Here is a 9,010-nt window from a genome sequence, read left to right as displayed (position 1 = left end):
TTCGCGCTATCTCTTTCTCTCCCTCTCCCTCTTCCCTTTATCTCCCACCATTGTCGATGGGACGGGTTCCATAATGGCGTGCAACAGCGTGTGCACCACGCCAGACGATTTAATCGAAGAATTTTTTTGAAGGATCATGTCGTAAAGTTATGAAAATTTCTTTCTGTTTAAATGATAGCCAGCAGTCCTGAAAATATAATGCAGAAAGTTTTCTCACTTAGAACGCGTTTATCTTGACGCAAGTAAGTATACGATATCTTTATCAGTCCTGAAGCAGTTGCAACAAAAATCTGAATTCAGGGACATCTTTGCTATTATATTTTGTGAAAACTGTTTGTTAGGCTTATAAAATTTCCCTTCGAAACGTTGCTGAAAAGACGAGAACATTTATAATTTTGTTAATACTTACTTCGCGTGTTATCGACTATTTCGTTGTATTTAATACGTGTGCTAAGTTTGTGTTCGAAATGAAATACTAATCAAGTCGAAAAAGCGCGCGAACCAAACATTTGAATGTTCGATTCCGGAAACAAGCAAGGTCGATATCGTCGAAAACAACCAATCGCCATCTTGTTTGGTCGACAATTGAATCTCGAAACACTATCGAATCAGAGGTCTACGGCGCGATACGTGAGTTCCCTGTGTTTGTTTGCTTCTCGCGGAACGAAGCTCTCGAAATATGACTCAAGAAGGCCAGTAAGTATAGCGAAATTCTCCTAAAAACTCCCTCGGATGTGTTCTATGATTTCTAAATCGTATCCCTTTTCTATCGCCACGAGAAAACGGGTGGATATTCGTTGGAATGGCTGAAATGCCGCCCCGTGGCTTTCGAAACACCGCCATGTTGTAAAACGACTTTATTGATTCTCGAAATTTCTGGAAAAGAATCTCAATGAATTCTCTCATGCCTCGTTTTCTCGTCGATTTGTCACGTTTCTTTCGTTTCGTTCCCAATATTAAATGAATCTACGATATTAAACTTCTCCTCGCGTTCTACCATCAACGAAATATCGGACGATCAACATCATGGTCGTACTAGCTTTTAATAGCTTGTATTTCGGAGCAACAATTTATTAATATCTGAGACATGAACAATACGTTCGAATTCTACGTTCCTCCTCGAAATGCGTTCGGCAATGCGCAAATACTTTTATTTTGTTTGATTCTCGAACAACGATGGTGTGTTGCTTTATCTGCAATGACTAGCGGTTTTTGTCGGAAACCATAGAACTTTATTTCCAACCTTTACCCACATTTTACGCTCGCCGCATTGTCGTGAATATATACTTTTTCTATCGACACTTAATCGTCCCCATAAAACATTTCATTTCATTTCATTTATTCAGTTATGTAAGACAATCATTCAAAGTGCTTGAAATATAATAGTACGCTAAAGAGAATTCCGATGCTTAATCTTCTCGCGTGTGTGTCTAAATATGCTTACATTTATCCAAGCACATGTTTCCATGTAAAAATAATTACGTCTCGCCCGTGTAATTGGATTTTCTATAAATTATTCTTTTTCCATTGCATGTGTGAAGAACAAATTTAATGTTCGCTATAAAAATATGGATCTTTCGAATTCATAGATCCTTATATATAATTAATTCATTATATATATTTCAATGTGTGTGTGTGTGCCATCAACATTTAAAGTTTATCTAAAATACAATCGAATTAATGTAAATAAAATGCTTTTCAATCTATTTTTGATGATATGTAATTTCATTTTATCGTTTTAACCTGGTAAACCAAATATTATTTCATCGTTTTTTAGATTGCCCCCGCCACCTGTTATGTGGGCTCAGAGGAGAGATATTTTATATCTTACAATCTGCTTAGAAGATTGTAAAGATCCAATTATTGAAATTGAACCAGAAAAGATATATTTCAAGGGAGTCGGTGGAACGGAGCAGAAAATGCACGAACTAACAATCAATCTATATAATGAAATTGTTCCAAGCATAACGACTAAAACCTTAAGAGGCAGGACCTTCGAGTTAGTTCTTACTAAGAAAGAAGAGGGCCCGTATTGGCCAAGATTAACAAAGGAAAAAACAAAAGCTCACTGGCTAAAGAGCGATTTCAACAAGTGGAAGGATGAAGACGACAGCGACAACGAGAATGGTTTGGTGGACAGTAATAATTTAGAAGAGGTAAGGATACCGTTCTTCCTGCTCAAATTTTTAATATTTTAGTTCGTAGGTATAATTGGTGTGCTAATTTTTTTCTTTGTTCACAGATGATGAGACAAATGGGTGGCTTGGGTGGTTCGGGTGGTTCGGGATCCAGTAAGTCACAGTTCGAAACATTCGAGGACATGGGAGACGAAGGCAATGGAATTGATAGCGACGACGATGATTTACCTGAACTGATTGAGTGAAAAAATTTCGATGCTACTTTAAAATAATCTTCATTCAAAAAACGTTAAAAATAAAGAAAAGGGCGACCTAAGAATAGTGCACCATCAGGCGATATTTCAGTAGGCCATGCTATTTGTATTTTCAATTGCAAATAATTTTGCAAACTTGCTGACGGCCCGTGATGCAGTAGCAAAGAAATCGATAAAGGTGTGCAAGGAACTGTAAACAGGAAAAAAGAGTACAGAGTGGTCGGAGGAATGAACAGTAATATACTTTTTAAAGATTCTCCAATCTTTTAGTCTGTAGTTCATATGCTAAGTTATAATGGACAAGCTTTTTTAATAACGATTACTTGTGTAAAAGATGGAGGAGTTGAAATAATGAAAATGATTTAAATTATTTGTGCAGTTGTTTATTTCAGGGAATCCTGTCGAACGGAGTAGTAGATCGTGTATAAATCAATTTACATAATTAATTGTGAATAATCGAGGTAAACAGATCTCGATTCATCTCTTTACAAACTAAGCATGTTTCTGTTTATATTTACTGTACAACATAAACCATTCGCAGAATTATACATTGTGTTTGTTCATTTAAAGTAACTGTAATAAATATACAATTATAAAATGATCGTTTCTTGTTTCATGTACTGTCTAAATTCATTTAACCAACAATACTGGAAGCGCCACGTAATGCCAAGTACCCAGCAGTTATATCCATTGGTAGACTTCGAACTGTTGCAAATTCTTCAGCAGTTGCATAATATAGCTTGGTTTGCGGATCCGTATATCGTGCCTACAAAATTCATATACTCGTATTTATATATACCATCTATTTCTCAAGTACTAAACCAATTGTGTAATTGTATGAAGAGTGTTACTATATACCGGTAATCCAGAAATATCTGAATATTTCTTTGCTGGTCTGAAGCTTGGTGGTGCATTGATAGAACTATCTGAAAGTTTTATAATTCAATGATAAAGCTTTTCTTTATAGTTTTACTAAATTTGTTTAACAATAATTCATACAATGTACGACTTCTATAGGCCACGGTAACGCACGTTCCTGAGCCAAGACCTGCTTTAACGACCGCCAGGTTCTTTTCTTTCCAGTAGTACTTGTTGGCCGGAATTTCTGCTGAAAAACTGGACTCTTGAAAATCGGTTGCGATTTCTTGTTAAACTCCACTGCTTCTTCGCTCACCATTTTCACATATTATCTATGAAATATATCAATAAAACGCATCAATGAATATTAATTCTTGCAAATAACACTGTTTCAATTTCTTTATTAAGCAGTGGCATTACATTCACATTAAGACCTCTGTAACAATATTTCTTAAGGATTATGCAAAACTAATATTTGGTGTATATTGCATCCGAGTATACCACAAATTGTCTGCATCATCGTTGTATTTGTATGTTGAACTAAAACTTTAGCCCACTGATTTAAAATAATCAATGCAGCGAAACAGTTCTGTGAATCTCTATATTAAAGGGATATACTAATATTTAATCTCTTTAATCTTATATTGGAATATTTAAATATATATAGGGGACTCCCTTTTAAAATTAAATACCTTTGACATTCAAAATGGTAATCATATCCTTGCAATAGATACTTTTTAATAACAGCAGATAAATCATTTTCAATTAAAACAAAAGCTTTGTCGCTTGGCTCGATCAAGCATAAAATTGCATGATGACAGAGAAGTTGATTGTACATTATCCGATTACTTGTATCGGCGTCATAATTTCCATTCTGTATAATAAATATGACAATAAATGAAACAAAGAAAGAAAATTATTTAATAAATCCAATCCAAATACAATTGACAATGTTCTATAACCTTTGAGATATAAAGTGAAACATGCAATTTTCTCTTAAGAAATTCTGTATCATTTGCGTGAAACCATAAAATTTTTCTTGCCATTTCTACTTCCTTTTTTACATCTATTAGATTTTTTGTCAAATTATTTTTAATCAAAGTTTTCAAATTATCAGATTTTGTTCTTGAAATATCAAAACTTTTGCAGCTATTAGGGCAAGTAAAATCATGAGAGAATGTATTGTTATTTTCAATTATAACTGCCTTACTACATTTGTTAGTTTTACACGTATCTCTGTGGAATCTTGGTGACACGTTTGATTTTGATTCGTATAATTTATTTCTTAAATTGGTTCGCACTTTTCTTTTACAAGATAAATTTTTATTCGATAGTTTAACTTCCACTTTTTTCATAGTTTCGGTATTTCTTTTCCTTGCCTTCACTTTCTGCAGTATTTTTATATTAATATTTTTCAAGTGCGAAGCTAATATTTGTCTGTTGCTCCAAGAATTCAATTTATCAGACAATCTGGTATGTTCTTCTATGAAATATCGTACATCTCTTTCGTTGGAGAAATCTAAATTTTGTTGTATATTGATCTCTTTGATTTTTTCCAATGCGAATAATAACCGATCTTTAATTCTATAAGCTTCGTCGACATACTTTATGAATGTGATTTTGTTAAGATTTCTACAAACAGGCTTTTCAATTCTTAAACCTAAATTTTGAATAAATGTATGTACAAATTTATCCACATTTAGCATTGATAATTGAATCATGATTCAAATCACTGCATTACAATGTTTCACTTATAATGTAAAAATGGATATTAGTACATGTAAACGTATGAAAGCTTTTATATAGAAAAACATTACAAATATTAACTTTGTTATAAAATAATTGCCAACTCGATATCTCAAAAAACTATTCTATAGCTTTTCCAAACAACTTCATAATGATACATGGCTTAGAAATTGTAATTAAGAAGACAGCTATCCTTTTTCGCAGGAAAAATCTCGTAAAAATATTCAATATGGATCCTTTAAATACTACAATTCTGAAACAATGTAAGTATGTCGTACATTTTTCTTATGAATAATCAGGAAAAACAAGCCGGTTACAAAAAACGTCAAACATGACAACTAAATAGGGATGGCGTGAGCTGCTACTTTTGTATCACTCGTTATTCAATCACGTTCATTCCCAATCACGGTGATTTTTACAGTGATTCGTGATTTTCGTGATCGCTTCTGATTGACGGAGAGCAAAAAATTGCGAGTTACATTGCATTTATATCGTTAGATTTGTAAGCTGTTTCTCAAACTATCATTTGCGTTTCCTATGATTGGTATTTTGTAAAACTTTATTACATAGCATATATGGCATATATATACATACACATAAAAGAAATTATCTGCACTTTTATACTAATATTTAAATAGATTTAATACATTTCAACAGAATTAATTTTTTTCTTTTTTAAACTCTTAAATAAGGTACGGAAAAGAAAATGTTTAATTTACGTTACATGCAGATATTTTTATGCAAGCTAATTGATGTATTTAAAAAAAGAACTAATTCAATCGAGATGAAGAATTAGAATTTAAATCACGGTCGTGATTCTCCGATCACTGTATAAATCACGGTTAGTGCTTTTGCACGCCATCACTAAATACATATATACATATTTATATGTAAGTCAACGAATTGTTTCTTAACCTCTAAGAAAAATACAATTTCTCCAGAAATATTATTAGACAATTTATTAAAATCTTGTATACGATTTATGCGATCTAATATGCTCGCATACTTCTTTGGGATATGTACTATTTTACGATCAAATAAAATGTATAAATATGTAAACGCAATTTTTATTTGTACTTACCATCGATAGATCGAAACGTCACGTCGACTTAATCGTTAATTCGATAAAGCGATACCTTATTGGCTATTCGATCTATTTCGAACGAGACATAAGAGTACATTTATTTCATTGGTCCATTTTTGCGCCAGATAAATGTCTAATTCGAACTAAGAATCTACTTTCGATAAAATGTTCAAAACTTATGCTTAGTTGGTTTGAATTTTTGAAATTTTCCAGATGTACATAGAGAAAGAGACTATTGTGCCTTGTATATACAATGTAAGCAATTAAATAGATATTTTAATTGGTACAGAGAAAGAGAGGGGGAAAAAGCAATTGAAAATGGTGGGGGTGCGGTGAAACGAGGTTGGGGGAGACGTGACCAAAGTCCATAGTCCATGCCAAAGTCACTGAAATTCACCTTCTGTCCGCTTGAAGGTCAGCAGAGTATTTTTGAAATTTGTTTCAGGCTCGCCGAGAAATTGCAATCTTGCTTCAATTGACAATATTGACGCAGCAGCCATGGGTCGTAAATTTTTCGTCGGTGGCAATTGGAAAATGAATGGCACGAAAAGTGAAATAGACGGTATCGTTGCCTTTCTGAAAGCTGGTCCTCTCGATCCAAATGTTGGTATGTTTCGTTCTTATGTTATAACATAACAATTACTAATTCATCTTTTATGCTTCTTGTATGTCATTGAAATCGATCATTTAACTTATAATAATTCTCATATGTGGTCGACACTTGAAAATATTAAACGACTAATATTTTCATAATACTAATAATACTAATAGTGTTATTATAACAGAGGTTGTTGTTGGAGTGCCGTCAATCTATTTGACATATGCAAAGGGCATATTACCTGCCAATGTTGGCATCAGCAGCCAAAATACGTACAAGGTAGCAAAAGGAGCATTCACTGGTGAAATCAGTCCTGCTATGCTATTAGACAATGGAATTCCTTGGGTAATTCTGGGCCATTCAGAACGGCGAAATGTCTTCGGTGAAAATGACGAACTAGTTGCTGAGAAAGTAGCTCATGCTTTAGAAGCTGGGTTGAAGGTAAAACCAAAATTTTTCTATGAAATAATGTTACTTCTTTCGCATAGCATTAAAACTAATCTGAATACTTTTGATGTAAAGGTAATCGCGTGCATCGGAGAAAAATTAGAGGAGCGCGAGGCTGGTAAAACTGAAGAAGTAGTCTTCAGACAGACTAAGGCTATTGCGGATAAAATCAAATCTTGGGATAATGTTGTTGTTGCCTATGAACCAGTGTGGGCAATTGGAACTGGAAAAACAGCTTCTCCTCAACAAGCTCAAGAAGTACATGATAAATTGAGACAATGGTTCTCTACCAATTTGAATCCAACAATTGCTGAAAATGTTAGAATTATTTATGGAGGATCGGTAACAGCAGACAATGCAAAAGATCTAGCAAAAGAAAAAGATATCGATGGATTCCTAGTTGGAGGAGCATCCTTGAAACCTGATTTTGTCAAAATTGTCAATGCCAAACAGTAAGATCGATATCCTTGTTTCGAACACAAAACTATTGTTCATGAATTATCAATACATATACATATACAATACTTGAATTATCAAGGTTATCCGTTACCTTCTTGTTAAATAGAGAAACATCAATGTAATAATGTTGCAATTAAATTTGCTGCAAATAGCATTTTATTGTTAAAACTTTCAGAGTATATGTTTCTTGTAAATATTTAATTTCCACAGCATAATAAACGTTACAGCTAAATGCAGTTTCTTAATCGTCTACTAATCCTTTGGTTAGAACGCTCTTGGGCATAGGCGTGTTTACAACATGCCTATCTCCTCCTATCTTTGTCTTGGCACAAGCAACATCCAATAAACCTTTAAACGTTCGTGGTTCCCATACAGCCAGAGTTGCTAGAGACTTGCGATTAAGTAAAATGTTACACCTAGTCAATCCTTCCATCAATATTTTGAAACTAATACCATGTTCATTGCTAGCAGCATCTATTCTAGTTTCCCAAAGCTGTAAATAATCATTGAATCGATTACAGGATGTTTGAAAAAAAGGAAGATACTTGTTACCTTTTTCATGTCCTCCTTTTTGAGTTCTCTTCCATGGGTAGATTTTAACAATGCCCTCTGTACATTTCTGATAGCTATGCTATAACAGTTTCTTTTTCTGCCTATGTAATGCTATAAAATAAACGGTCAAATCTATTGTATTTTTTTAATACTACCGGTAATGATAAGTAAACTTACAGCAGCCAGTTTAAATATTTGTCGTTTTCGCCAGAATTCATCTGGACCTCGAGATCTCATGAACGATAGCGGTGTTAAAAATACCATTTTCTTCACTTAAAAGACAGACAATTGAAATTGTAAAATATTTTCGTCTCTTCAATGGTGTGGACAACTACTATCAATTTTAGGTTATGTATATATGCGCATGCGATCCAATGCGATCGCGATCACATGCAATCACATGCGATGAAGATACAGTGATGTGATCAGACCCATCGTAACTCGCGCATGCGCGGCAATTTCAGCCTCAGTAGCGTAACTATTTCGATGAAATCGTGTAGCTTGAGCACCCCGCAGACTTTTATAATTGAAACTTATTCTTTATTTTGAGGATGGGATAGGGAAAGAGCACTGCAATAACTACGCAAAAGAATACATAATCGTCTCTCGTCCATCAGTCGTCCCGCCAATAACACTGGTACATTCCCGCCAGAATAACTGCCTCAAGGCGTCAGGGCCCTGGCCGCTCGGCTGTGTCATTGTAGATACGGTACTGTCTTGGCCGCGCATGCGCGAGTTACGGTGGGTCTGATCCAGTCTGATCACATCACTGGGTCCATGCCGCAACCAGCCGCAACCCTGCGCTGTGGCTGTGTCGGAAGCAGTCGGAACTCGTCGGAACCAGTCGGAACTGTGCATGGAATATATTGAAATA

At 34.5% G+C, this 9,010-nt stretch overlaps 4 protein-coding genes across 11 annotated transcripts; 2 read left to right on the top strand and 2 right to left on the bottom strand.

The window, feature by feature from the left end:
• The first annotated feature begins 537 nt into the window (after window positions 1-537).
• P23 (cytosolic prostaglandin E synthase) lies at window positions 538-2,762 on the top strand. Of its 2 annotated transcripts, none has more exons than XM_076422833.1 (3): window positions 538-696; window positions 1,778-2,156; window positions 2,243-2,762. In XM_076422833.1, exons 1-3 carry the CDS (start codon window positions 680-682, stop codon window positions 2,381-2,383), a joined length of 537 nt encoding a protein of 178 aa, XP_076278948.1. In that variant the 5' UTR covers window positions 538-679; the 3' UTR covers window positions 2,384-2,762. The 2 variants fall into 2 exon arrangements, with proteins under 2 accessions (XP_076278948.1, XP_076278949.1); XM_076422834.1 differs by lacking the exon at window positions 538-696 and adding an exon at window positions 1,304-1,682.
• On the bottom strand, window positions 2,760-6,235 carry LOC143208395 (INO80 complex subunit C-like). Of its 7 annotated transcripts, XM_076422830.1 has the most exons (5): window positions 5,275-5,576; window positions 3,943-4,124; window positions 3,392-3,582; window positions 3,251-3,318; window positions 2,760-3,158 (listed from the first exon to the last, which is right to left on the bottom strand). In XM_076422830.1, the coding sequence occupies exons 3-5, from the start codon at window positions 3,567-3,569 to the stop codon at window positions 3,027-3,029; spliced, it is 378 nt and encodes a 125-aa protein (XP_076278945.1). In that variant the 5' UTR covers window positions 3,570-3,582; window positions 3,943-4,124; window positions 5,275-5,576; the 3' UTR covers window positions 2,760-3,026. The 7 variants fall into 7 exon arrangements, with proteins under 7 accessions (XP_076278945.1, XP_076278942.1, XP_076278946.1 ...); XM_076422827.1 differs by lacking the exons at window positions 3,943-4,124; window positions 5,275-5,576 and adding an exon at window positions 6,078-6,235; XM_076422831.1 differs by lacking the exons at window positions 3,943-4,124; window positions 5,275-5,576 and adding an exon at window positions 5,912-6,066.
• Window positions 6,236-6,434: 199 nt separating this feature from the next.
• On the top strand, window positions 6,435-7,816 carry Tpi (triose phosphate isomerase). The gene is made up of 3 exons (XM_076422832.1): window positions 6,435-6,687; window positions 6,866-7,119; window positions 7,201-7,816. The coding sequence occupies exons 1-3, from the start codon at window positions 6,579-6,581 to the stop codon at window positions 7,579-7,581; spliced, it is 744 nt and encodes a 247-aa protein (XP_076278947.1). The 5' UTR covers window positions 6,435-6,578; the 3' UTR covers window positions 7,582-7,816.
• Window positions 7,723-8,548, bottom strand: Mrpl20 (mitochondrial ribosomal protein L20). Its single transcript, XM_076422835.1, has 3 exons — window positions 8,314-8,548; window positions 8,137-8,247; window positions 7,723-8,077 (listed from the first exon to the last, which is right to left on the bottom strand). The coding sequence occupies exons 1-3, from the start codon at window positions 8,398-8,400 to the stop codon at window positions 7,826-7,828; spliced, it is 450 nt and encodes a 149-aa protein (XP_076278950.1). The 5' UTR covers window positions 8,401-8,548; the 3' UTR covers window positions 7,723-7,825.
• Window positions 8,549-9,010: the final 462 nt, after the last annotated feature.

This window comes from Lasioglossum baleicum, chromosome 4 (assembly GCF_051020765.1).
Source record: "Lasioglossum baleicum chromosome 4, iyLasBale1, whole genome shotgun sequence".
In the NCBI taxonomy this organism is placed as follows: domain Eukaryota; kingdom Metazoa; phylum Arthropoda; class Insecta; order Hymenoptera; family Halictidae; genus Lasioglossum; species Lasioglossum baleicum.
The sequence above is the reverse complement of the archived record's forward strand: the minus strand, read 5'-3'. Positions and strand labels throughout refer to the sequence as shown.

What these genes read in the sequence shown, in the direction of transcription:
- P23 (XM_076422833.1), top strand. An exon ending in ACAGTAATAATTTAGAAGAG is followed by an intron (nt 2,157 to 2,242) that starts GTAAGGATACCG and finishes CTTTGTTCACAG; the next exon opens with ATGATGAGACAAATGGGTGG.
- LOC143208395 (XM_076422824.1), bottom strand. Translation starts at nt 4,971, where the DNA reads ATGATTCAATTATCAATGCTAAATGTGGATAAATTTGTACATACATTT. An exon ending in TTTCACTTTATATCTCAAAG is followed by an intron (nt 4,125 to 4,212) that starts GTTATAGAACAT and finishes TTTATTATACAG; the next exon opens with AATGGAAATTATGACGCCGA. An exon ending in TACCATTTTGAATGTCAAAG is followed by an intron (nt 3,850 to 3,942) that starts GTATTTAATTTT and finishes CCTTTAATATAG; the next exon opens with AGATTCACAGAACTGTTTCG.
- Tpi (XM_076422832.1), top strand. Translation starts at nt 6,579, where the DNA reads ATGGGTCGTAAATTTTTCGTCGGTGGCAATTGGAAAATGAATGGCACG. An exon ending in TCCTCTCGATCCAAATGTTG is followed by an intron (nt 6,688 to 6,865) that starts GTATGTTTCGTT and finishes TTATTATAACAG; the next exon opens with AGGTTGTTGTTGGAGTGCCG. An exon ending in CTTTAGAAGCTGGGTTGAAG is followed by an intron (nt 7,120 to 7,200) that starts GTAAAACCAAAA and finishes TTTGATGTAAAG; the next exon opens with GTAATCGCGTGCATCGGAGA.
- Mrpl20 (XM_076422835.1), bottom strand. Translation starts at nt 8,400, where the DNA reads ATGGTATTTTTAACACCGCTATCGTTCATGAGATCTCGAGGTCCAGAT. An exon ending in AAATATTTAAACTGGCTGCT is followed by an intron (nt 8,248 to 8,313) that starts GTAAGTTTACTT and finishes TTTATTTTATAG; the next exon opens with CATTACATAGGCAGAAAAAG. An exon ending in AAAAGGAGGACATGAAAAAG is followed by an intron (nt 8,078 to 8,136) that starts GTAACAAGTATC and finishes GATTATTTACAG; the next exon opens with CTTTGGGAAACTAGAATAGA.